The sequence below is a fragment of the Phaenicophaeus curvirostris genome, chromosome Z, assembly GCF_032191515.1.
Source record: "Phaenicophaeus curvirostris isolate KB17595 chromosome Z, BPBGC_Pcur_1.0, whole genome shotgun sequence".
NCBI classification, from domain to species: domain Eukaryota; kingdom Metazoa; phylum Chordata; class Aves; order Cuculiformes; family Cuculidae; genus Phaenicophaeus; species Phaenicophaeus curvirostris.
The window spans coordinates 58,197,654-58,225,414 of record NC_091431.1 but is presented as its reverse complement, the minus strand read 5'-3'; the positions used below and the strand labels follow the sequence as shown (position 1 = coordinate 58,225,414).

The window sequence follows — 27,761 nt, the reverse complement described above, 5'->3', positions numbered from 1 at the left end:
ATTTGTTCTTTCAAATATTAGGTTAGATGTCAGATCGAATAGTATTTTCCTACAGTATTGTGTATGTAGGTACACATTCCAGATGCACGATCTTTTTTTTTCCTGGAAACAAAACAGTAGAAAATTTAGAAGAGTATTTTAAAATTTTGATTGAAGTTTTATTAAGTTTTTTGAGAAGTTTTCATTATGCTGTATAATATCTAATAATTAATGTTACTATTAGGTAAAAATTTATATCCCTTTAACAAGGAGAGCCTTCACAAAGAAATTTGTGGGTGTCAGCTCTTTCAGGATTAGAAGTTCTGTAGACACCTCATGGGAAAGTGGAGTACTGTATTAATTTATTTTAGCTTATTGCAATGTATTTCCTATTGTAAGTAGGCTTAATTTCAACCCATTAAAACTGTTTTAAAACACTAGATGAATTATCTGTTTTTTAAGTAATGTTGCTAGGAATTATAAACCCATTGTTTCCATGCAAGTTGTAATTAAACTGTATTTCAGGATTTGATGCCTAACTTTTAAGTAAAAAGACCCATCCTCTTGCGTTACTACCAGGTACATGCTTATTATTGCTATAAAACACTAAATTGTATTTTGATGGATTTTTTAAATTTACTTTTTTTAAAGCCTGGCATCACCTTACAGGTGTTTTCTATGTGCATGTTAGAATGAAGAAGCAAGAACGGTCTTAAAATGTGATATGGTTATCCTTGTTTGCCTCACTCTCCTATTTTGAAACTGAACTCTTCTATGAGTTAATGTTTACAAGGCTAGCAGGATAACACTGGAGTTATTTAAAACTTTTAACTGCATACTGCAGTCAAACTAGTCTGTTTGCAGTGGTTTTGTAGACCTTTTATTTCTGTGTGTAAATGCATAGTTTAGAAATTGATAAACAGGTATTCCCTTATCTAAAGTCCCATTTGGCTCTGTAAGTACTAAAATATTCCCTGTCCTCAGAAACACAAATGACATAGGAGGAAGAACATCCTAATATCCTGACATTGAAGTATTAAGCAGTAGTCAGTCACCTTCTTACTGCAGCCCAGCATGTGTTGAGTACAACAGAAAAATGAGTTGTAGTGAAATAGTAGAAAATGCAATAGTTTAGACCACGCTCATTTTGCACATAAGAAAAAAGTGGGGCCTTTAAATCCAGAAGTAATTAAGTGCTTGGTTTATATACAACACATCCTTTGTCTCCATTATTTGCTTTTTTCAGTGAATATTGAATAAAATAACTTTTAACTAACAGTTAAATCTGAAGAAAATAACATACAAAATTAACAAAACTAAAGAGAAATATAGTTCTTGCATCATGTTTTGAATCTCTGGCCACCAATTAGGTCATATTCCAAGAGTGTGAACGAATAGCTGTGTGAAAAGTAGTCTCTCAAGACCCTGCTTGCATTAGGGAGTTTGGCCTGTAGAAGTTAAAGGCTGTTGGCAGCAAGTGTCCCTTGGGTAATGTTCTAAATGACTTAACTGTTTTATGTATAGAATAACATAGCTTCCATCATTATAAAAAGCTTCAGTGTTTTTTCCTAAAATGGAGGTTTGAACTTTTTAAATTACTGTGATTTGTTTCAGTCATTCTAAGTAGGGTGCATGTTCGTTGTGGCTAGAAGTCATCCAGATCAGCAAGCGTGCTTTACGCAGGCTTTCCCATCATTGCTAGTAATGCTGCATTGTGGATATTTAGCCTGGATATGTACAGACTTGGCACTTCTGTGAAAGTAACTGTCTGTAATTGGAAGGTACCCCCTTTTTGTATTTGCCAGCTTTTTTTCTAAAAAAGTTTGTGTTCTAAGAATCCTATTAATACACTGCTACTCCTGGATTAGCCAGTGGTAAGGACTTCTTTAGTGGTTAAGTGATACAGGTATTGCAAGAATGTTTCAAAATTAGAACAACTCTCAGAAAGTACCCTTTGCCTCTCTGAAGCAGAATATTCCACTTACATTTTATTTTCTGTAGTTCAAAGCAAAAATTATTACAAGTGCTGTTGTAAGGTGTGGTCAGTGGGGAGACAGCTGAGACATTGTGGAACTGTGGTTAAGAATTAGCTATTGGTTGCAGCCATCTCACAGATGTTTTTATTTTCTATCAGGCCAAGATAAAATAGGAAATTGCTACACAGAGTTAAACATTCCAGAGTAGTGCTATCAAGTGTGTTTGAAATGGTGCTAAAGTAGTTTTTGCAGCATTGTGAGAAGATGTGGGAATGGACTATATTACAAGTGTGACAGGCCAACTGTAGTGATGCTATTGACATTTCAAGTCCTGATGTGAAATGCTTTGTTTTACCTGTTCTGTTAATTAACCTTTTCTTTCAGTAATGGTTCAGGACAAGTCTCGGTCCTGAACCTCAGCAGAGGACCAGTTTCCTTCTGATTGTAGTCAAGGTCTACCTAACACACTAAAGATATCTTGCATACACTGAACTGGGTGCAGAAAATCTGAATATTTTTAAGGATGAACAGTTCGTGCTTTTTAGGTGATGTTCAAGAGGGACAGTAAATGCTGTATACTGCAGCAGCCTAGGCCAGTGCAGATTAGTGAGTGGACTTAGTGGATGAATGAAAGACTGTGGGTGTTGTTTACCTAGATATTAGTAAAACTTTTGACAGTTTCCCGCAGCATTCTCCTGGAGAAACTGGCAGCTCATGGCCTGGACCAGTGTACTTTTCACTGAGTAACAAACTGGTTGGATGGCTGGGGCCTGAAATTTGTGGTGAATGGTGTTAAATCCAGTTGGTGAACGGAACGGAGTTATAAATCCAGTTGGCTGCCAGTCACAAGTGATGTTCCGCAGGGCTCAGTGCTGGGGCAAGTTGTGTTTAATGTCTTCATCAGAGATCTGGTGGGGGGGATAGAGTGCACTCTCAATAAGTTTGTGGGCGACATCAAGTTGAGCAGGAGTCTTGATGTGCTTGAGGGTGGGAAGGCTTTACAGAGGGATCTGGACAGGCTGGATCAATCGGATGAGGCCAACTGTACACTCGGTAAGGCTAAGTGTTGGGTCCCACATTTGTCACAACAGCCCTGTGAAATGCTGTGTTTGGGGAAGAGTGGCTAGAAAGCTGCCCGGTGGAGAAAGACCCAGAGATGTTGATCAACAGCCGTCTGAATATGAGCCAGTAGTGTACCCAGGTGGCTAAGAAGGCCAACAGCATCTGGCTTATATCAGAAATTACGTGACCAGCAGGAGTGTGGAAGTGACCATTCCCCTTTACTCAGTACTGGGGAGACCACTCCTTGAATGCTTTGTTCAGTTTCAGGCCCCTCACTCAAAGAACATAAAGATGCTGGAGTCTATCCAAAGGAGATCAGTGGAGCTGGTACAGGGTCTAGAGCACAAGTCCTGTGAGGAGTGGCTGAGGGAGCCAGTGTTGGTTAGTCTGGTGAAAAGGAGACTGAGTGGAGACCTTACTGCTTTCTGCAACTGCCTGAAAGGAGGTAGCAGATGGGTGGGTGTTGGTCGCTTCTTCCAAGTAACAAGTGATAGGACAATAGGAAATGAGTTAGATACTAGGAAAAACTTCTTCATCAAAAGGGTTAGCAAGCACTGGAACAGGCTGTTGAACAAAGTGGTTGAGTCACCATCCCTGGAGGTACTTAAAAGACGTGTAGACATTGCACTAAGCAAAACAATTTAGTGGTGGACTTGGCAGTGTTAGGTTTATGGCTGGACTTGATGAACTTAAGTGTCTTTCCCAATCTAAATGACTCCATGATTCTAATAACTATTGTTAAATCAGTATCAAGAGTCTTAGCAGCTTCCTCTTGGCTGTCCAGATGTAGCAGTTAGGGTCTGTTTTGTTTACTACTTTTTAATCCAGGAGTAGCAGTGTATTAATAGGATTCTTAGAACATGAACTTTTTCAGCCAAAAAAGTTGTGGAAATACTGCGGTCCAGTTTTCCTAGAAGACTGCATTATTAACAAGCATTACACAGTGTTTTCAGGATTGTTCACCTCTGTTAATTTGTACACCTTCGTTGAAGTCCCACCTTTGGCTAGGCTTAGAAGTTACTGAAGTTGTATAATCTTTCTTTGATTATCAGAGAAGCACAGACTTCACTATAATAAACAGTGATAATATTTCAGATAAAAATAAAATATACAAACAAGTGAAAAGTAGTCTGGGATGATTAAGCTTCTTCAAATCTTAATCAGATAGTCTGCAGTGCTGTAAAGCAAAGGCCACAGCGAATCAAGCTTTAACATGCTTTTTAAAGTGTGGCCGTTGCTAGCAGCCTTTCCCAAAAACCAGGAGAATTTAATATGCTGTTCTCTGAAAACCAAAGCAGTAATGTGTCATAAAATTATGTGTGAGGCAGTGTGACATTGCATTTGAAGATGGTGTATAGGAGCTGGTTTTGCAACTTGGCGAAGGGAAACACTTGGCGAAATATGCATTTATTAAAGACTGACTTAATAGATTTCCTTTTCTTGAACCTATTATTCAGCCAAAAATTCTCCAAGCATTACCACTGTCTTCCACTGTATTAGATAATAAGGATATCGTGGATGTTCTGTGTTTTGGTTTTTCAAAATGCTGTTAACCCCTTGTGGGTTATTCCTTGAGGGCGAGTTCAGGCTGTTCCTAAAGTAACTTAATAGGATAAAAGAATTCAGAGTAATCTTTTCTTAGTTTAATCCACTCTAGCTGCAGTATTTATTCAACTGGTTACCATAAAGGATTCAGTTCCTTTGTGGAGGACAGCATTCCTCTTTATATGAGGAATGTAAATTACAAGTTTTTCTGTGCCTTATGTGTATGGCTCTTTGACAGGGCATTGTCATATTGAAAGGGTAAAAGGTACCAAGATAGAAATCTGTGTGTAGGTACAGTACCCATTTCCTTCCCCTAGTCCCAGATTTCTCTCCTGTAGATTGTATTCCTCCTATTTATTTTTTTTTCTCTCAGTTACATCAGCATCTTGTATTTGGCTTCAGAATAATAAAGAAATAAATAAAAATTAACAAACCTGTTATGTAAAATGAGGTTAATAGAAGTGTTCTTTCCACCCTTTACTTTGTAGATATGTTTTGAGAGGCTGTTTGTAATTTTGACTGAAATGGCTTTGTATATGAAGCCTGTGGTTTGAAAGAAAGTATTTTTCATCACAGTTGTGTCAAGTAAGCAGGTGACCGGATTATTTGAACTGTGTTGTACTTGGGAGTCAAGATAAAAGCAAAGTTGTTTTATAAAATATTTAATACAGTACGTCTTGTACTCTCATTTCCCTTAAGATGCAATACTTAGTGTTTGATGCCTTCCATCATCTGAAGTTGTGGTGCTGGACACTTGAAGGGTACTAGCTTCCAGTGTAAAAGGTTTCTTAAGGCATAAAACAACATTCTGGAATTATTTTAAAATTAAATGCATTATTTCAATAAAAAAAACTCAGAAGATTCTTTGCAAATAAAAATACATATAAATCTACTGAAGTCTCTGATTTAGAGTGACTTTGCACAGAGTTTAATGCTTGAAGGCTTTTACTTTTTGTGATTGTTGGTAGTTCATTTATGAATCTGCATTTTTAGTGGAAAGCATAGTTATTTTTAAAAGTCCTTTTCCTGTTTTTTCTTTGTTACCATCCCCAGTGAAGATTAAGAAATACAACTCTGAGAAGGATCTGAGAAGCATCTAATGTTAAATTTAACATTTAAAGGTTTAATGATTTTGGGGATGGCAATATTCCTTCATACTTATACACCACACTGGTCTGCCAGAGCATATGTTTATCTCTAAAAAGGATTTTTTGTTGCTTTTTATTTAAATAACTTGGCAGTTCTTTCTTTGTAGTTTTGACTGGTAGTTGCATTTGGTCTTAAATGTAATATTAGCCCAGGTGTAGGTGTACGTGTAGTTACTAGATTACCTTGCTACACATTTTTTTTACACATTTTCAGTACTATAAATTCACTCTGTTGTGCTGTTTGGCAATTAAATTCCTCTTCGTTTGGACTATCCGAGCTCGGTCCAGCCTATACTGCTTGCTGCAACTTGTTTTTGTAAGCAGTTGTAGTTTGATGAAGCTTGCAGTGGCGTAGAAAACCTGGTTGGCTGGATACCAAAAGGAGCTTTCTTTAAGAATTTCTGCAGGCAATAAGTTACTCCCCATGATAAACAAGCTTTCTATAACTCTGACAGTCCAAGTAAAGAAATTGCTATCACCTTTAACTGTATTTAAGAGCAATAAATATTGCTACATTACCAAATTACAGCTTGAGACAATTTTTTTTCAGTTTAAAAAACCAGACATTTTAAAAGTAGCCCAGAACCTTGTATAAAGAGATGCATAGTTGTATCAATGAGAGCAACTGCACTCTAGTCCCTGTGCAGGTTTATTTTTGTTTTAGGATAGGGTAAAGGATTTGAATTTCTTTGTTATAGAGCCTTTTCTTTTGGTGCATGGTAGTGCTATCTCTGCTGGATATTGGAAGGAGGAGTGTCTGGGACTGAGGTTACACAATCTTCTAACATCTTGAGTGTCTGTTTTGTCTGGGCTTCCTTCATGCAGCATTCTTGTGCAAAAATTTCAAGGCTTTAGTCTGGAGCACTGGGTCAAAGAATATGTCTCTTTGAAGGGTATGCAAGTGATTTTTTTTGTTGTTGTTGTTGTTACATAGTATTTCATTTTCTATCAAAGAACACTAGTTTTGAAGAGCTTGCTGTAGTGGCTGCTCGGAACAAATTAAAGGAGTATCATTGTGCCATGTTTAGTTTGTCTGGCTTCCAAAGGGTTATTCAACATGCAAATACTTGTTTTGTAAGTCTAAATATGCAAACAGTGTTTCTAATCAGCTAGAAAGAATAAAAGTAAACCATTGATACAATCTGGTAATCAGCAGGAGTATGAAAGAGCTTCACTTTAAGCTGTTTTGTTTAGTAGTTTTGCTTTTTAAAGACTAGGTAGTATTTTCATGTTCCCATAAAACAATTTGATTATCTGAACCTTTTCTAGAACACTTAAGTTAGTATCCCTGGTTATGAAGATGGAATGATTTCTTCTTTCCTGTCAGGATTAGTGAAGTAACAATTCCTTGTATAGTGTATATTCCTTGCTTTTCTGTTCAATGAAATGTGTCTTTCTGTGGTTTTGTAGTATATCTAAGTTGTAGAGTTAAGACACAAATCCTAGCCTAGCTAACCAAGTTGTTTGTACAGAATTGAAAACTGTTTCTAGTTATGAAGTTCTAGCTGGGTCATTTTATAAAGTCAGAAAGAAAAATGTTTCCTTGTCTGGAAATCCTTGGGATTCCTGTGGGCATCCTTGAACATCTTCGTCTTGTGGCTAGAAAGCTTGATCCTTCTTCAGTATTACCTCTTTCTGCTCGGAAGATCAATGACAAAATGGATCCAGATGCACTTCCAGTTCTTGATGGTTTGCTCATGGGGTATCTTTGAACTACTTTCATGGCTGCTTTCTTAAATCAGGAATGTTAACCTGTGTTAATGGGGACATGGACCATAGGGAGAGCTTCGGGTGTTCAGATCCAAGGTTTTACTATGCAATTTAGTTCTTTACTTGTGAAGCATGCACTGCAGGAAAATTGCTCAATTACTTACATTATCTTTTTGGCATACTTGGTTCTCTTCATTCCGTAAAGCCCACTGGCTTACATTTAGTGCAAAAGAAAATCTTTGCTTGGTGGGGAAATAACATTTATGGTATTCCCTGTTAGCCTGAAAACTGGGTTAACAAGTGAGAAGAAGCTGAGCTGTAAGGAATTTCTACGAAATGCGGATAAGATATACCAAATACAGTATTTTTTTAAGATATTATAATTCTGTTGCAGATTTTTTTTTCAAAAAAAGGACTTATGGTGAATAATTCTGATTACAAACATCTGAAGAAGTGCATAGTTTTTCCTTAGAGATTCATTTTATGGCTGTGCACATATTCATGTATAAAAATCAGTAATGGTATTTTTCTTTGTAGACTGACATCATCATCTTGAATTGTATGTTTTACAGTTTTCAATGAGTGGTATATTGACCAGGCAGAAGTTTGTTATTTTTAAAATTGTATTTAACTCTAATATTTTATTCTTTATTCTTCTGTTTAGAGTCTCTTCTTACATGCAATTCCTCAGGACCACATTTTTGTTGCCTTTTCCTCTCCCATTTTAAAGCATTCTTGAGTCCACTGATTCTGGTTCTCTGATAAAGTCAAAAGCTGAGTATCTTCTGTAATGTCTGCTTCCAATACAAATTCTTACTTTTATATCACTGTTTATTAAACACAGTTGTACTTTGTGTTGTCCTTGGATTTTTTTTATCCCTACAGTAACAGAAAACTGAAAGGGGAGATACAACTGAAAGGAAAGATAAAGTGTATCAAGTAGAATTGCTGAGTTTAATTGGTGATGGAGTTCTTTCTATTATAATAGAAAGTATAAGACTATGTTTTCTGTCCTTTAAGTAACCTTAAAGGCCAAGCATATAAAGACCAAAGCACAAATTACAGAGAGGGACTTCTAGAGGAAGCTAAAAACAGTTTGTGAAGTAACAGTAGCACATTCCTAGATATGATTCATGTTTTTAGAGAGTGGTTGTAGAAAGCTTCCATTTTAACAAACCATATAGATAAGTTTAAAGAAACTGTTTTTATCTTGTGGTGGTAAACTGCTTATTTTATTGATGATGATGCTGAAACAGTTGAAGACCCATCAACCCTTCCCTTCCCCACTAGGGAATAATGACTGTTTTACTTTTAGAAAAGAACTTTCTGAATCACATTTAAAGCTTAAAAGCTGTATGCACTAATTAACAAAATACTGTGAACATTTAAGCTGTTAATAGCCGCAACATCCCTGATGCATAGACCTTCAATATGCTAACACTGCATAACAGTTATCCATTGTGCATCTCTTTAACTGGGTTAACTGTGTCAGTTCTTTTCTTGCTTCACTACCTGCTGTGTATGGAAATTATGTTCACTATTTAGCACTTGCTTTCAACTTTTAAAGTCCATGCATATTACATAGAAGCATTATATCTTGCATTAGGATAAGGGACAGCTTTTAACAGGTCTGGCATTCTTGTAATTTCTTAAATGCAACTTTCCTTATATAAAGCATGCACTAACAGGGATTTTGCTCTACATCTGCATTTCTTGATTGGGGATTTGCTTCTGTTTTTCTACCTCATGTCACTTATTACTATGTAGCAAAGATCTGTTACAGAAATCACTTTCTTTATAAAGGAGATGTAAAGAATAGAGAACATGCATCACAATGAAGGCTGGCATTGGTTTACATGAACTCAGGATTTCTGATATTGTTCTTAGTAGCAGACCACGCACTAGCGTGACAGTATTGTCGAGTTAAACTTTAAAAGACTACTTTTTACCCTTTTTGCCCTTTTTTTCCAGCACTACCTTTCAATAATGTCTTTTTTTAGTAAATAACAGCCTAAATAGTTTGTTAAATTTCCATGGATACCATTATATAGAGAATTAATAGGTAGCTGGGAGCTGAAAGGAGAACACCTGAATGCACAACAATGAATTTTTTCGGAAAAAAAACCCCAAACTTTAGTAGTATTTGCTTTAGCTGCCAGCCCGGGGAGATTGTTGGCTAGTTAAAATGTGATCTGCAATGAATGTTTCATATATTCTAGTGATATCTTTATTACAACTTCATAATGGGAAATCTTACTAGAGTTATCAATCCTTAAAACTTTGTTGTATATCCAGATTTGAACTCAACATTTCAGACACTGGGCTATTTGCTGTCCGGATTAAGAGTGTGAATTGGCCCAGGTGTTCCTGCTTCACAGCAGCAATTGCACAACTTATGGGTGTCCTAGTTCATTGCTAGGCTCTGAACTTCATGCTCCTTTGGGTCTTTTACAGCTAAAAATGGTAAGGAAGCATTCCACACAATTGATAAAAGATGCCTCAGCCACACATTTAACACAGATTAGACCCCTTCCTCTTCCTAAGTCTGAAGTTGATGAAACAGGTGGTACCCGTACTTAGGAACTCTACCTAGGCCTTATTTGAAAAATTGATTAATGGATACTTTAAAGAAAGCTTTGTAAAGGTTTTAAAAGGGGCATATAGCAGATCAGAACTGTTAATTTTCTTTTTTACAACAGGATTCTGAAGAACAGTAACCGTAAAACTCACGTAGGTCATATTTTGTTAATACAGGTAACTTTGAATGAATGTTAAAAATAAGGACTTTGCTAAAATGGCATCAGAAACACACAAAAAATACAGAAGTTATCGCCTGTGTGCAAGAGTAACCTCAATTTTGCCTCTCACTTAAGAGGTGGAAGACCTCACCCTATGTTGCTGGTTGGGGTTTTGGCTGTCCATGATCCAAGCTACATTTTATAAACTGTTAGCTCAAGAGTCATCTTTAATGAATAATTCACCAAGATACTGTTGAAATATTGTGTTTAGCTTTGCAAACCAATCGGCTTATTTTGACTTAGACTAGGAGTGTAGCATAAGTAATCAGAACTGTAATCTCAATACGTTTTGTTTGCAAGAATATACCATCACTGAACAAGTGAACTACAATACACTGTATTGTATATAATATATACAAAATTGAACTAATCGGGGGAATCGGAACAAGGCTGCCTATTCTATGTGGGCTCTATCTGCTAGCATTTTTGTAATTTTTCCTTTAAAGCTCTTTACTATCTTTATTTTGGTTTCCAACTGAGAAATAGTATCTGTAAGAACAGTTGCTTAGGATAGTGGAGTGTTGCTGTAACTTGTAAATTATTCTAAGCGGAATTATTTCATTGGTTCAGTTATCCTCTTTCTAAATACAGGTAAACTCAGACTGGCTCTGCTTCTATTTGAAAGATTATGGTCTAAAAACTTTGCTGTAGCCTTATTCCTAGCTAACTGATTTTTTTGCATGTTTGGTAGTCTGAAGATGATGAATTTCTTTTAGAGTGTACACTGTGGAAAACTCTGTATTTTTAAATGCCTCACAGGTAATAACAAAAAATCCAGCCATGTTTGTATGTGGAAGCAAAAGACCTGCTTATGTATGCTTTGAATGAGTTCTGGAAAGTATGTTCTCTCTAAATCTTGCTGTGTTACAAGTAAAAGTAGTTTATAAGATCTGCTGTAAATTCAGACTTTTTTCCCACCTTGTTCAAGATAAGCATGGTACTTATAATTTCCTTGATATGAATAATGTCATGACAGCACTGGCATCTTTGATGACTACTAGTGGCAACACGAATCCATTCTTATAAAAGATATTATTCTCCCTGACCACCCTACTTTCCTTCATTTAATAATGATATTCTTAATTTCAGTCAAGTGGAGAAACTGCAAAGTGTAAACCCATATATTTGATTCTCCTTCTATATAGTTTCATGATAGTTACCCAGACAACATTTACAAAACTAAGACACTCTATTACAGGTAAAAAATACATTCTTAATTATTAAGTAATAGTTTTATCTTGTTCTTTGATTCTTTCCTGGTGGAAAAACTATACTGAGCATGAAATATCAGTCTGTGCTGAAAGTGGGACTTAAGTGTTTCAAATACTTTATTTTTAGATTTATAAATGTTTACCTTTCCATCAAGGATGCAAGCTGAGTGATAGGTATTTTTTGCATGTCTGTCAAGAAAAATGCCTCTTTGTTTTGAGGCTTGTCAGGGCACTGAGAGATGCAGAATCTGAGATTTTTATGTTTAAACTAACTAAACACAACTCATCAGCTTTTGCCATAACTTTTAATCGCTTTTATAAATATCATCTTTCTCTGACTTTTGCAGGAGATAAGTGTAGATAAAAAAATTGGGAATATAATGCAGACTATCAGCAAAATGTTTTAAGATGTGAAAGAAGGGTTGATGAAGGGGAGGTATTCTAGTTAATAGTGTGAAGTCCAGTTTGTAGAGAGGGCCTGGGATTTTTAGAAGCCCAGTCAGTTATTCCTGCTTACTCTTCTATCGTGTTCTCTCTGAACAAATGCAAATGACATTGGTTTAATGATGTGTGGGGTGTGTTATGTCATTATATTTGTAGTATCACATGCAAGCAACATGGAATAATATTGGGAATGCAGAATATTGGGAAAGCAGAGTGAGCCTTTGCGGAGTGGGGCGACGGGGAAGTTCCTAAGGTGGTTTTGCAACATGGCTATTCGAGTAGTGTCTCCTCAGCTGTGAAATACAAACTGATGAGTAGAGTGTGCTGAAGCCAGCAGCAGTTGCAAATGTTGAACTGTTTTGGATGCTGACATCTCCTTTGCATAATGGCAGTCAGTAGTGTAGAAACTATTGTGATGGACTTAGTGTTGGTTCCAATAATGTGACAATTTCTACTTCTGTTAGACCCACTTTTCAGCATATCCTTTTCTCCATATTCAGTTTCTTTTTGATGTTTTCTGCAGAACAGACCATGGAAAGAGATTTTCTTTAAATACAAGGTTTCACTCAATCATTATTATTATTGAATCCCATTTCCTGTTTCACAGTGTAAAGTTTTCTTTTTTGAAATATGTTTCTTTCACTGCTTTTCATTACTTCTTTATTAATTGTTCTGCGGAATGGATATATGGGAGAACACGTTATGGGTAACATGACGTTATTCACAAATTACTGTGATAATGCAAAATGGTTGTGAAGCCTGAAAGAAAACTCTGTTCTGTCTGATACAGTTTCCTAAGGGCAAATATGCTTTTTCCCCCTTGTTATGTCTGTAGCTGTTAGATAAATGTTGTCTGACCACATTTAGTTCATTCTGCTCTATTTTTCCTCTCACAATTTGCATAGTAGATCCTGTTCTCTTACATTTCTTTCAAAAATACTGTATTGAAGTGTAGAAACGTAAATGTTCTCATCCTTGAAGCCTAAGCAGCTGAGAACACTAAATAAAAAGCTCCTTTCACGACAGCTATTTTGTGGGTATTACACAAGATATTCTGTGCTTTGATATAGCAGCTCCTAAAGAAAATGTATTGCAACTTGAATTTATAGCAAAACTTTATGCACATAGTCTGGTAGAACATGTTGGGGGTGGGGAAGAGAGCAAGCTGTTGTAAACTCCTGTAAAGTACAGAAAACTTCTACTTTCCCTCCTTTCTAACAAGTGTAAACTATTGAGGTTAAGTAGGTGGGGCAACCGGAAGTAATTACTAAGGCCAGTGGCATTTTTGTGGTTTAATAAAGGCAGAAGCTAATTATTCAGTTTTTATTTAAGTGAAATGATGCCAAAAAGGAGGTTCCTGCAGAGCAGCTGCACTCCTTCAGTGTTACCCTAATTTACCACAGACACAACTGTCACAAACAGAACTTTTAAACTTGATATATAGCCACGAAAGTAAGAAGCCCTTTGTCTGGTGTGGATGCAGAAGAACTCCTTTATACAAATCAACCGGCAGATGACGGACAATGATGAAAATTTGATTCTTTGAAGTCATAATGGTCATTGAAATGTGTGAAATTCTGGTATTGAAAAGAGAGCGGCTAGCAAGACTCTGAATCCTGGGTGGTTGCTGGAAGCTTGCTGGGAGGTTTTTCTGTGTTTTGACATCAACTTCCCATTGCTTGTTCCCTATTTCCTTTATTAAAAAACAGGGGGGGAAGGAGTGCTGCACAGTAGATAGTTGATAGCAGTTATGTACAGTTTTGTCTGTGCATGGACAGAAGTGTCATGGGATAAACATGACACCTTTATGCACACCTGACCCATCTGTTAAAAAACACTTGTTTCCACAGATACTTTAAGTAATTTTATTTCTTTCCCTTGAATTATAGAGTTCCATTTCTTGTCCCTTTTGGAATTTGTACTATTAGTGGGGTTCTTAAAAGAAGGAAATTCTCTTTTCCTCTAGAAGTCATCTTCATGCTTCTGTGAACCAGGTTTTGCTCTGCTGTACAGCACGTCTGTCATTTCTTACTACTCTTTTCAGAACAGCTTTACCAGGCTTTCCACCATGACAAGTGTTTTTAATTATAAATTAAAATAAAGACAAAACGTCCTCTCCATTTGTAAAGGATTTGATACCGTTTTTATTGTTTAAAAAAGTGAATGTTTTGTCCCTCTGAACTTATTCCAAGAAGAGCTAAGATGCCTCAAAAGGAGTGTTACAATTTATTTGAATTACAAAAAGAAATTCAGAGGTTCCTATTAAAAAAAAAGAAGAGGAAAAACAAGATGTCAGAACAGATCTTTTAGGTGATAGCCTCTGTTAAAAATGTGAAGCAAGGCTATTAATTTTTAGTAGAGCAGACCTAACAGTTCAAATCACAGGTCTTTTATATTGTCACCTTATTATTTAGAATTTTGAATGCCGAACACCTCACTAGTATTTTAATATGCTAATATAGCAAAATTCAGTAAGGAACACTTAAAAAAAGAAAAAAGATAGTAACGAAACCAGCTGTCAAAAACATCTTTGTTTTGGAAAGCTGGTTCACAGGTAGTTTCAATGAGAACTTGAACTCAGAACAAAGCACTGAAGACACAGTAAAGAGTTCAACCCAGTGCAGCATAGTTCTTTTCAAGTATTATATTGTTTTAATGGCATCTTGGAGCGGGAGCTTTAGCCCATTGAAATGTCTCTTAAAGGACAGGTTCTTCTGTCACTAGCTGGAGCTGTGTGGATGAAATGATCACAATAGAGTGTTGTAATGCATTTTAAAAGTGTGAGAAATCAGTTTGTCTAGACTAAGAGTGCGCCTACAGGGAATAGGAATTTTAGAGCTTCTGTGCTCTTTAGGTGTCAAGTATGTGATAGATGCCAAGCCTTTTTATTCCATATCTTTGGCAACAGCTCAGCTATGCTACAGTACCTTACATGTCTGCAGCAAGCAAAAACAGTGATTTTATGTCAGGACAACTTGAGCTTCAGAAACCAGAAACTCATTGCCTAACAACTGTCTGTTCAGTTGCCAGCTTTAAAATGGGGAAGATATCAATAAACAATTGCTAGATTCCCAAAAGAAATGGAAACGTTAGCTATCATGAATCAGAGTATGTAGACCTAGCAACACCATGTTTAGTTGCAGAACATATTTAGTTGCAGAAAGTAGGCAGGTTTTAGTTTTCACTTTGAAAATATTTCTATGGAATGAATCCTATATTATTAGTGAAATAACTTTGATTTGAAGCCAACTGAGTGCCCGAAAAAAAACATGGCTTGAAGGGCCTTATGCTTTGTCTGGGGTTTTGGTTTTATTATCATCCAGATGAACAAGTCTAGGCATTTCTTTACTATGGTTACCTCATAAATTTAGCACTGCTGGCTTTTAATGCTCTTTTTAGATTTTGTTCTGCATACACTAATGTATAGTATTTTCATGATTCTCTGGTGTGAAGACTTCAAAAGAGGAAATTGTGTATGTCCATAATGTTATTTAACATAGAGTATTGTTTTAATGATCCCAGATAATTCTGGAACAATCCAAAAACTTATAAATCTGAACAATAAAAATCGTAATGGATAATGAGTTGTGGAGAGTAATAATAGTAAAGAAGTAGTCATTTTGAGCTATTTTGAAGTTTGCATGTTTGGAGGTATTTGAATATCACAATCCCAGAATTTTTGCGTGTTGCACATTATTTCAGGGAGGGGAAAGAATTTTTTATGATTATTCTTACATTTTCACAATAGGTACATTTGTTAAATACAGAAATAAAGGCTAATATAGTAGCCTGTTCCTATAAACACGCAAGCCGAAACATTGAAGCCCCACCAAACTTTACTGCAGGTAAAAAACCCTTTTTGTTAAACAAAGCACTTTGCCAATTCAAATAAGAGGACTTTAAGCTATATCCTTCTACAAGTGTGGTTTAAGCTGCAGCAGTCAGAAATGCCGGTCTGTCAGGAGGTGTTTTACATGCATCTTGCAACATTTCAGAGACTGATAGTGTTTCTTTTTCATATCGCTGCTAGACTCATATTAAAAATAAACATTACTTGGTCCTAGTGAAAGCATGTGGACTGGAATTGTTAAGAGCTTCTGACAGTTCCTTGTGGTAGTGTGGGTAGAAATGTCAGAACCCGGAAAATTAGTGTGTGTGCTTGTTTGTTTCCCCTGCTGTTTTAATTGGAAATACAAGTCATATGCTTTAAACTTACTCCCTTGTGTAGTTTTGTGGGACTGATATCTCAAAATTTATTTCCGAAGTAAAATGAAAAATGAGACTTGCCTCATTTCAAAGGATGATCTGGTGACAGCACCAAGAGCTTTTAAGTTTGCCAGGAAAGAAAATCCCATAAAGTTAGTAGCTACAGACCTGTAAAGCCACAGTGTTTTATTTAAACTTGTTTGCCTTTTAATTCAAGTCATGGCAGTACTGGTGGGATGAGTTCAATATGCCCATAGTTTTGCTGCCCTGTTTTTTGATTTTTACCAGTTTACTACTCGCTCCTGGAGAGTGGAAGGGAGAGAGGAGACCAAGGAGCTCCCACTGGCCTTTTAAATATGTAAGGAAAAGGAGTACTTTAACAACCAAAGAGGTAGATTTGATGTTTGATTTCACTCTTTACTCTACTAGGGTGAACTGACAGGTTAATTTTAGGTAATTACTGATTAGTTTTTAGCGAGAAAGTTCACTTTGATTGTATCAGATGCTACTGAGGGTAATTTTTCAGAGCAATTTTTATAAGGCTTTTTCTGTTTCTTATCCTTTGTTAAAGTCAGTTAATATTTTTAGACTGGTTTTGTGATCCTTCAGTTTTGTTAGGTTTATTTGTTGAGGGCTCACAAGCCAAGCCTTAGTAAAGGAAGGCATCTTGCTACTGACTATATACAGTGTTTGGGGGTTTGTTTTGTTTGTTTTTGTTTCTTTTTTTAATTTGGAGATTGGAATCTCCTGAATCCTTTTTCTTTTCAAAAGTACTGAGGAGTGTTACGAGTACCAAATGTTCTTGTCTTGATCTTGAACATCAGGGGAAGAATTGTGTCCCAAAAGCTGATATCTATAGCTTGAAACACAATGAGGGAGTCAGATTTAGATAGTAACTAATAGTTAGAGAAATACAAAGCTGGATAGTCATACCTGCTCTGCAGTCTCAAACGATCAGTATATTATTGTGCAAAAGATAGCCTCCTGCCTCTTCCTTTGTGCTATCCATAGCATGTTGGAGCCTCTTAACTTTATACAGGCTTAAGCCCAAGTGAAATCACTTAACACTGCAGCACATAGTTGGCTGGCTAAGATTTTGGTGAGTGTCCGTTCATGTGAAGTTTAGGCTTCTAATGGTAATGTAAAATTTTGGGATTTGTCAATATTTCAGTCTGTACTCTAGTATTTTCTTTGTGGAAGAAAGAAGAGTTAATACGTTTCCATGTTTGCTTTAGCCGTTGGAAGTTGGAGTAGTTCTGACTTTGCAGCTGTGATCAGAAGATGGGAGGGAATATCCTGTCTAGTACTTGCAGCTGCATAGCAGGGAGATGAGCAGGTTCAGGTACCTTATGCAAAATCTAGTTCAGACAGGGGAAGCAGGATGATAACAGCCCATGTATCAGCTTCATTTTTATACAACTGGGCTCACAACATACTTCTCTGCAATTTTTTTCTTTTTATGTAACTCAAAAATAATGCCCAAAATTATGGAAAAAGCATAAGCAGTATTGTTTTACAAGCCTTTTACATGAACACTTTATCAACAAGTTCCATTGTGTTTTTCATAGGATATCACTGCTTTAACTGGTGTTCCAGATGAGCATATCAAAACCAGAAAAGTTCACATTTTTGTTCCAGCACGTAACGCAATGCAGGCGGGCGTTAACAATACAAAGAAATGGAAGATGGAATTTGATAACAGGGAGCGCTGGGAGAACCCTTTAATGGGCTGGGCATCTACGTAAGTAGTTACTGAATTTGGAAATGCTTTTTTTCTTTTGTTTGTCTCTTCCTAGTCGTTTACATTTTGAGTTTGAAATGTCCTTTCTGCGTGTAAATCTTCTTGTGTTTTAACAGTACTTGCAGTAAGTGATTGGGTTTGTTAGTCGTATGATTAATGATCTGTTATGTTTAAAAGCAGATTTAGCTCACTACATCATCTGGAAGAGTTTGAAAAAATTATTAACAACAAGAAATTTCAACAATTATGTTTGTGGTGATGTTGCTGTATGGCAGCGTCAAGGAAAGAAGTTTATTAGTTACCTAAAGCAGTAAATCCTTCTCAGTTCTCAGTTCCATGTTTTAAATGTGGTTAAACATAAAATAGCAATACTTATCTTCTGGATTTTTTTTACAAAGTTTTTTAAATATCATAGAATCACAGAACGGTTTGAGTTGGAAGGGACCTTAAAGATCATCCAGCTCCAACCCCTCTGCCATCTCCCACTAGATGTCCTGAAGATCTGAAATGAGGAGCCGTAATATTGTGGTTAGAATTTCTGTAAACAGTGAGGACTATGCCAGCAATTCTGACAAGATTGTGATTTTGACTTAAGGCTTCTTGTTTGAGGCTTATTCAGAAAAGTTGGTTTTTCTACATAAACAACAATCAACCACCAGAGATTATTTTTCAGCCTTCAAAAAGTATACAAGGTGTGTTGAAAATGTCTGGCTGTAATTAGACTGTAAATGCTTGGAGTCAAAGAACAAAATGCTCTTTGAAAAAGGAGCGTAAATCTTTAAATATGAAATAATTTGAGGACTCATTTTTCTGAGATTTATTAACATTCTGAATCCAGTTAGAGAATGATTTTTTATTTTTCATTATTTATAAAATGAATGTTTCCAGAAATATTAGTTCAAAATAATTCTGAAATCAAGTCTTCCTGTTAGAGTGATTTCCTGTAAAAAACTGGGGAGGGTCGCAACCTGTAGCATCTCAGTTGTGTTAGTATTGCAAAGCATTAGGGAAGCCATGCTCAGCAAGCGAAAATACTGAATGTGAATTAAAATATTGTATTAAATTAGTCTGTTAAAATACCTGTTTTAAAATTTCAAGCATGTATACAGCCAGGAACTCATCTTTGACATGTCCTGGGGTTTTTCACTATTTTGTTTTAGGCATATTTAAATTGCTGTTTCAACGGATAACATTTCAGTGATTAAATGTATGTCTTGGATGACTCAAGAACTGCAAATAGTTAGTAAATGTACCATGTAATGAACAGGTTGTTTCACAGGGCCTTAGTTAATTAAGTGGTAGACTGTTGACCAGCCGTACATCTTTCCCTCTTGTCTTGTGTGTGCCTCCCCGAGTGTCTAGCCACTAATTTATACCCCTGCACAGATTCTGACACTGTAGCCAGTAACACCTGCTTTAGTTCAGATTGAATTCACTTTTCTTCTAATCCCCCTTTGCTTTTCAGCTGACTTTAACCTCCCCAGACAAATTATTTTCTGTGTAGGATTTTGCACAATCTCAGCCAAAACAATGATTTTTAGCCTTTCTAGGAGTTAAAACTTTTTGTGCTAAACACCTAAAAAAGTTAGCCATGGTATTAAGGGCCTATATGTATATTAAATTGTCCTGGATTGAGCTTATTGTTGGAATTTTAAAAGGAATGGCTGTTTTGAATGAGTCTGTCTCTGCATGCATTTCTATTTTGGAGAAGTGGAAGTGATGTTTCATGTGTAGGCAAGCTGCAGATAGACCACAAACTAGTGCTGAGTTGAGAATTGATGCTGCTAGGTTAAGGGGTTTGTAAACTGATTTGTCTCTTTTCATTTCTTTTGGAATTCTGGCAAAAAAAGGGAACTATTCATAGACGTTCTGGTAATTTCAAATTACTGTTCAGCACCCAGAAATATGTAAGATGGGTTTCTTCTCTTCAGATTTAATTTCTGCAGAGAGAGGTTATTTGAAGTTTTCCAGTTTACTTTTTAATATGTATATTGCATATAATATATGCATAATATGCATATGCAATGTAATGGGATGGGTGGATTAGAACCCTTTAGGGTCTAAAAATCAGAACCCTTTTCCTCTGAACTCATTATACGTATTTGCCATATTTGTCTTCGCTATGCTTCTGTCATTTTTGTCTTGTTTGCTTTTTTTGTTGCACTTATTGTTTCTTGAATATCTTTTTCAGTGAAAATTATCCAGATGGAGAATCTAAATATAATGTACTCATGGCTTTTTTGTTTAATTAGGAGGTTTCATTTCAGAAATACCTGTGGATAGTTCTTGCGTACATCTTTTAATATAAAGCTGTGAACAAAGAAGCATGGGAATTATGGGGTTTCCATAGTACAAGATCTCATAAGAGAACCAAATGTTGCTCTCCACAGCTACCTGAAAGCAGGTTGTAGGAAGGTGGGTGTTGCTCTCTTCTCCCAAGTCCCAAGAGATGAAATGGCCTCAGGTTGTGCCAGGTGAGGTTTAGACTAGATACTAGGAAATATTGCTTCATGGAAAATGTTGTCAAGCACTGGAACAAGCTGCCCAGGGAGGTGGTGGAGTCACCATCCTTGGAGGTATTTAAAAGACATGTAGGTGTGGCAGGTTTAGTGGTCGATTTGGCAGTATTACGTTTGTGGTTGGATTCAAGGATCTTAAAGGTCTTTTCCATCCTTAGTGATTCTGTGATTCTGTGATCTCAGTTTGGAGTGACTGAGCAGGCACAGGAAAACTTGCAGCACTACTATTGCTGACAGTATGAGGACATCGTGCTGGTCACCCTGAAGTCCAGTTAGTTTGCAGATGATCACAAAGTTAAATACTTGAATAGCTCATTTATGGAAAGAAATTTTAAAAAAGCTGTATTTAGATTGGATGGAAGATGATCTCACAGGAAAACAGAACAAATCATTTCTGCACAATCCTAATTTCTGAAATGCCTGTGTCTTGGAAGTCTTTTGCCAAACTTGCAGTTCTGAACAGGCACTGGTCCCTTACTACACTTCAGACTTAAACATCTTTGTTCCCAGTTCGTAATGCTGAGAAGAATTTTCCAGCCCCAATTGTGGAAGAGAAGAATAAAAAGCAAAGGTTGTCACAATATTTTGATATATTTGGGTCACTTGATTCTCCACTGATCACATAATGGACTAATTCTTAGTCCCTAATTCTCCTTACTGTCTTTGTAAGAGAAGTCTTTAAATGTCTTTGGGAGAGCCCACCTTAGTGGCTTGTGAAAATGTTATTTCTGCCTTTCTCGTGTCCTGTTGGTTTGTTTTTTGTTTTTTGGTTTGGTTTGGTTTGGGGTTTTTTACTGGGAAATATATTGGAAATAGAGTGAGCTACATTTTTCCATGTGTACATCAGATAAAATTATGTTGTTGTATTTGCTGGAAGCTAAATTCCTCTTCCCCTCCCCCTCTGCCAGGCACAGTCTTTGTCCTTTATTGTAGAGAGCTCAATGTATCTTTGGTTGCTTTTTCTCTTCATTTACCCTTCTAGCTTCAAAGAGAACAGTTGAGAGGCAGCTTCTTCCATAGTTTGTTGCAATTTGGTCTTGCCTTCCCAGTTGTCTCCCAGGCTTATGTGCAGTGTTGTCTCAGGGAAGCATTGTCTAATCATTGTGCTGCTACAACCAACATCCTATTTCTCTAAAAGTTTTGTAGATTAATTTTTAGAAACTTTTTTTATCTTTTGTCGTTGTTCTTAGATTGATGTTATATAGCAACAAATAAGGCAGTTTGGTTTTTTTAACCAAGATTTTAATTTGTTTATAAAAGCTTTTTTGTTTGATTCCTTTCAGAAGTGCAGTCGAGGAATACCTGATCATCTAAAACTAAGCACCATGTATTTAATTAGCTAGCAGTTTCTAGATTTGTTTTTAGTGGTGGCCTGTGATCCGCTTGCTGTACTGGGATAGTTTGAGTTGGTCATGTGCCTTCAGCCAAAGCTGAACTTTCGAGGTTTTCACATACTTTTCAGTTTCAGAGTAATTTCTGCTCTGCTCACTTTCATATTCTGCTCTTTCCTGCTTTTTCCTTCCCCTAGCTGCTCTACAGACTCTGGTCTCCTTGAAATGTTCGAAGTTACCTTAAGACTCCTGATCTTCCAAAATGAGAGGGACTAAACAGCTTTAAAAATTAACAGGATTGTTGCAGATCGCTTCTTATAACCTCAGCAGGTGGATAGACATGCTCTAATAAAAAACCTAAACCATTAATTTCTGCAACGAGTTGAGGCGGAATTTTAACTGACTGACAGAGTGAAACAATACTCCACAGAAAGTAGGTGTTAATCCTGCAAATAATTAAATATAGCGAAATTTTTAATGCCTTGTGAGGTGATCTGCTACAAAAAGTTGTGTAGTACGGCATTTGATAAGCATGAGAAGCAGATATAAGTGCTTTATATTTCACATATGCTTAAAATTTGTCATCTGACTTCTTACAGAGCTGATCCATTATCCAACATGGTTCTTACTTTCTCTACTAAAGAAGATGCCATTGCCTTTGCTGAAAAAAATGGTACGTATTGTACATATTGGAAATGAGAGAACCAGCTCTCTATAGGCCATCTTGATCTCAAAGTATTAACAACAGAAAAAGTACTTCCCTTCTGTTCCACAAAACTGGTAGATCATCAGTACTCCCCTTGAAGAAGTGGGAAACGGGGTGAGGATGAGTAGGGGATGGAATATTTCTGACGGTGCTGAACACATTAAATCGAGGCCTTCCACTTGCTGGAAGAGTGTTCGGGCCTCTTTGCATTAGTATTGCAATGCTTTTAAATGTATCTGTATTTTGAATGAGAACTAAGCCTTGCTTAAGTCTTGGAGAAAAATTAGTATTAACGCATTATCTTTAAGACTATTCCAGGCTAGGGTTCCTATATGACAGTGGGATTTTTGACAGAAAGCTTGACATGAGCATCTGAATTCTGGTTAAGGGAAGATCCTTGTGTGTGTTTGATAGTCAGAAAGACTGACATTATATGACTACTGAGTAAGCAGTTTTGGCCATGTTGCAGAATGGATTTGTCTTGAGTTGGAAGGGACCCATAAGGAGTATAACTCTCTATTCCTCATAGAACCACCTAAAACTAAAGCATATGACTATAAACATCATCCAGATGTTCCTTGAGTTCTGACAAGCTCGGTGTCATGACCCCTTCCCAGGGGAGGCTGTTACAGTGACCAACCACCCTCTCAGAAAAGAATTTATCTCCTCATGTCCAGCTGCTGTTCACTGGAGAGAGGAGATTGGCACCTTCCCCTGTGAGAAAGCTGTAGACTGAGGAAGTTATACCTAATCCTTCCCAAGTACAATGCTAAGTCTAAACACTTACAGAAGAACCATAGCAGTAAGCTTACTTGATTTTTTAAGTTTGTATTTTCTCAAAGAATTATGGTACAGCAAGAAGTATCCATAATCTCAGCCTTTTGAATATTCAGCTGTCCTCTTATATGTTGATAGGAATTTGTCACGGTGGGGATTTGTTTGGTTTTTTTAATATCAATTTTATTTTCCTTAAAGAGCTGGACTTGCTTAGTGCTCATGGATGTGAGGAAGACAGATTGCACTGAGTTAAATCCAGGAATAATGCACATGAAGTGTAAGCTTCTTTAGAAGTCTTCCTCATGGTCTACAGCTTTCAACTATAGTTAGTCTAGGGTAAACAGAGATTAAAGTTTCTTGATCGGACTAAATTGTGCAGAGCTTATGTTCTACATCCAAAAAAGCAGGACAGGTATTAACTTACACAATTAAGAAGCTAAACTATTTATGTGCAATTTATTTGTGCATTTAATGTTAAAGACTAATATTTAGTTCCTCTGTTCCTCTTTGGATGGATCTATTTTTTAACTTAATCATAAAATCATAGAATAACCAGGTTGGAAGAGACCCACCAGATCATCGAGTCCAGCCATTCCTATCAAACACTAAACCATGCCCCTTAGCACCTTGTCCACCCGTGCCTTAAACACCTCCAGGGAAGGTGACTCAACCACCTCCCTGGGTAGCCTGCTCCAGTGCCCGATGAGCCTTTCTGTGAAAAATTTTTTCCTAACGTCCAGCCTACATCTCCCCTGGTGGAGCTTGAGGCCATTTCCTCTTGTCCTGTCCCCTGTCACTTGGGAGAAGAGGCCAGCCCCCTCCTCTCTACAACCTCCTTTCAGGTAGTTAATAATTAATAGTCTTAATTTTATTGAAAACTGAATTGTATTCACTAAGAAATTACTAGGGTCGTTATATTTGCATTAGATATAGCAATTACTGTGCAATTTTAATAGTATTTTTTAGTATTTTATGACCAAAGATGAAATTTGTGAGGATGTTGCTTTACTTACGGTTTTGTATTGTTTATGCTGTTTTTTTTCCCTGGGAAGTTTAGCTTATTAAGAGAAAAAAACCTGAATCCTGGCCTTTATATCACTAATATTAAAAAACTGTCTAGAAGATCTTGTTAGACATGTTGTATTTTGTCTTTTTGAAATGCAGGTTAAAATAAAATACTTGATTTATTCAGTATAGAAAGTTTATGCCTTCACTGAATTAGTAATGAATCTCCTTTGGGAAAACTACAGAGAAATTCTACCTTCTAAACTAAGGTTGAGACTTGCTATTGATCTGTTCAATATTCACTTGGCTTGCACCCTTAATTTTACCATAGTTGAGATGTACTAAACTTCTCTGTGAATAATGGCTTAGTTTTATGCGTATGATATGAGATATACTTATGATACAGAGAAGGACTTGGGGATGCTTGCAGCCCGGAAGGGCTGCATCAAAAGCAGCATGGCCAGCAGGTTGAGGAAGGTGATTCTCCCCATCTACTCCACTATCATGACACCCCACCTGGAGTACTGTGTCCAGTTCTGGGGTTCCCAATACAAGAAGGATATGGAACTGTTGTAGCGGGTCCAGAAGAGGGCCAGGAAGACAGTCAGAGGGCTGGAGCTCATGTGTGCTGAAAGAGTTGGGATTGTTCAGCCTGGGAGAAGGCTCTGGGGAGACCTTATAGCAGCCTTCCAGTACTTGAATGGCACCTACAAGAAAAGCTGGGGAGGGACTTTTTACAAGGGCATGTAGTGGTAGGACAAGGGGGTATGACTTTAAGGAAGAGTGAAGATTTAGACTAGGCATTGGGAAAAAATTCTTCACAATGAGGGTGGTGAGGCACTGATACAGGTTGCCCAAGGAAGTTGTGGATGCCTCGTCCCTGGAAGTGTTCAAGGACAGATTGGAGGAGGCCTTAGGCAGCAGTGTGGTCTAGTGGGAGGTGTCGCTGCCCGTGGCAGAGGGGCTGGAACTGGATGATCTTTAAGGTCCTTTCCAAACCAAACCGTTTCATGATTTTGTACGTGCATAATATTTTCTGCATCAGCTTCAGTAATCAGGTGTAGCTGGAAATATAAAACAGTAACTTAGGTGTGCATTTGCAATGGAACTTAGCTTCTAAACTGAGGTGTTAGTGAAACATGCCTAAGCCTAGGAACACAAGTATTTATCTCTCTATCCCTCCTGTGTGAGCCATCCAAGTTTTCTATTATAAAGTTTCTTGAGAACCTCAAGTTTAATCTCTGCAAATCGTACATGTTGTAGAGATTTTGACACAATTGGGAAACCTAAGAGTTTTTTCAAAGTACTACAGGAATCCACGGCAAGCTGTCTTTCTGCCTGCCACATCTAATGTGTTTTCTAATGTAGGAATAACAGCACTGAATACAATAATACAAGAGATCTCTGTCTGAAACATGACAGCTCAGGGTGGTCTGAAGTCAAGGCAAGAAGGAAACGCTTGTAACTGGATGAAATCAAAAGTTTAGCCTGTTGACCTAAATTCTTTTTTGTGATGTCCAGCATCTCTGAGGCTGTTGTTTAAAAACATACAGCTTTATTAGCAAGGATGGAGAGTTTTTCTACTCCACAATAACCTTTAGTCAGGTGATGAGAGTGTTCTTCCAGGGGTGAAATCTGCTTTCTGTCCACTTGGCTTCTATGGCAGGGTTCTGGGCAAGGATAACCTTCCCCTCTATTGTTATGTTTTTATAAAAAGTGACCTCTGCTATCTATCATGAACAACCAATGGAGACTTGAGTGGTCTCTTGCAATGCAATGTTAGGTCCAACTAACTAACTATGGACTTTGGATATCTATGGCAGCCCAAGTCACTGTAATGGCAGTTCTTGGAGGCGCTCAGCTCCTCTCTAGAATATAAGAAGACGAAGCAATAACTTGAGGCTGTAGATTGCATTCCAGCACCCAGGTGCCTCAGATTTAGGTGTTACAGTGCTGAATATTGCAATACCAAAGTTTGCCTCTGTATCTAATACTGGCAGTTCACTCAAGCTTGTTTTTAATCATAACAGTAGGCAAAAGCCAGTGCTCTCACAGATGAAAAGAATGCATTTTTAAAAACAGTACTCCAGTATTTCTTACAGAGAACAGTTAACTTGGACATGAACATTGGTTAAACCTGGTAAATATGAAGAAAATGTTTGTGTGACATTTGTGAGCACACAAAATTGGGTCACAATAACATGACAACTTGTGTATGTTACAAAACACGTTTTGTTGTGTATCTCTAGTGTTTTCTTTGAACACCTTAAATGTCAAAGTCAGATATATATTAAACCTTTCAAGACTTAACCAAATTTTTGATTCAAAACTAAGGAGGAAAAGTATGATCTTTGTAGTATTAGTTAAAATTACATACTGAACATCTTCTAGCTTAACCTGAAGTATCTCTGAGTGAAACGTTGCAGCTAAAGAGAGCAACCTTTGGAATACTGAGTGCTGCCCTGGCAACTTTCCAGGCACCTGGAGGCTGCAACCAATTTGCATTTTGATTTACATAAACACTAATGTCTCCACCTCCTCTTTTCTGACATTTTTTAGCATTTCTCTTACTTAACTATCACATAATTCACTTGTCTTCTATCACTTTTCTTCTACTCCTAATTTTTTATGTTCTTATAAAAATTTTAAGTATTGAACTCATTTCTTATGCTGAATTTTTTTTTCCTTGCTCTTCCTTTCTTTGGTCCCCCCACCCTTCTTTTTTCTCTGGCTTTCCAAGGTCTCCATTCTCTCCTAGCCTTAGGCACTGATCTTTTGTATGATATTTTTTTCCCAAGTTTCCTTGTCTTTATTTTCATTTCCTGTCCCACCGTACTCTTAGCCTTAGTGCTTCTGTGATGCTGTGGAGTTGTGGAGCCATGAACTTGCAGGACAGTCAGTATTCCCTGTAGAGCTTTTCACTGATGGCTGTCTTTTTCAGGAGTAAAGAAAATGGAGGTATGTAGTATGGTGAGGTCTTAGCTGAGAGAACGGGTGTATGTCACATCTTTGGCATTTCAGTATTCTCTGTTGTCAACTACAAAGGAATAAAGTAGTGGATGCCAGTGTGGAAAAAAATATATTAAAAGTTTTAAGGTTTAAGGTACATTTGATCTGTATTGTATGTTGAGAATATTTAGAATTCTCTTTGTTTCTTGTCTTCCCCTGTAACCTCCAGGCTGGAGCTATGACGTTGAAGAGAAGAAGATTCCAAAACCTAAATCCAAGTCTTATGGGGCAAACTTTTCTTGGAACAAAAGAACAAGGGTGTCTACAAAATAGGTTGGCATTGGCTGTCTGACTGTGAGTAAAGTCAGCTGTGCAATATTTATAGACCATGTATAATACATCTCTTAATCTCCTAATAAATTTGACCTTTAAACTACAGATGCATCTTGTGATGTCTATTTAAAATGTTTTTGATGTCTCCAATTGAACCTGTTACAAACTTCCCTATAAATAGAGGAGATTTGGAGTGTTCATACTTCTAAAAAATTGCTGTACTAAGAATCTATCAAAAGGAATGTTTGAAATCAGCTGCAACTTTAAAGATTATGGTTTATCTTTGGTAATTTTATATTCACTATCTTGTATAAATTTCTC

The 27,761-nt window shown here is 36.9% G+C and overlaps 1 protein-coding gene across 1 annotated transcript in view; it reads left to right on the top strand.

Moving 5' to 3' along the window:
* Positions 1 to 27,545, top strand: part of NDUFS4 (NADH:ubiquinone oxidoreductase subunit S4) — a 47,066-nt gene extending 19,521 nt beyond the window's left edge. Inside the window, exons 3-5 of the mRNA XM_069880241.1 lie at positions 17,648 to 17,820; positions 22,270 to 22,343; positions 27,337 to 27,545. Of these exons, the coding sequence (XP_069736342.1) occupies positions 17,648 to 17,820; positions 22,270 to 22,343; positions 27,337 to 27,440 (351 nt within the window). The 3' untranslated portion in view covers positions 27,441 to 27,545. The remainder of the gene's footprint in view (positions 1 to 17,647; positions 17,821 to 22,269; positions 22,344 to 27,336) is intronic.
* Positions 27,546 to 27,761: the final 216 nt, after the last annotated feature.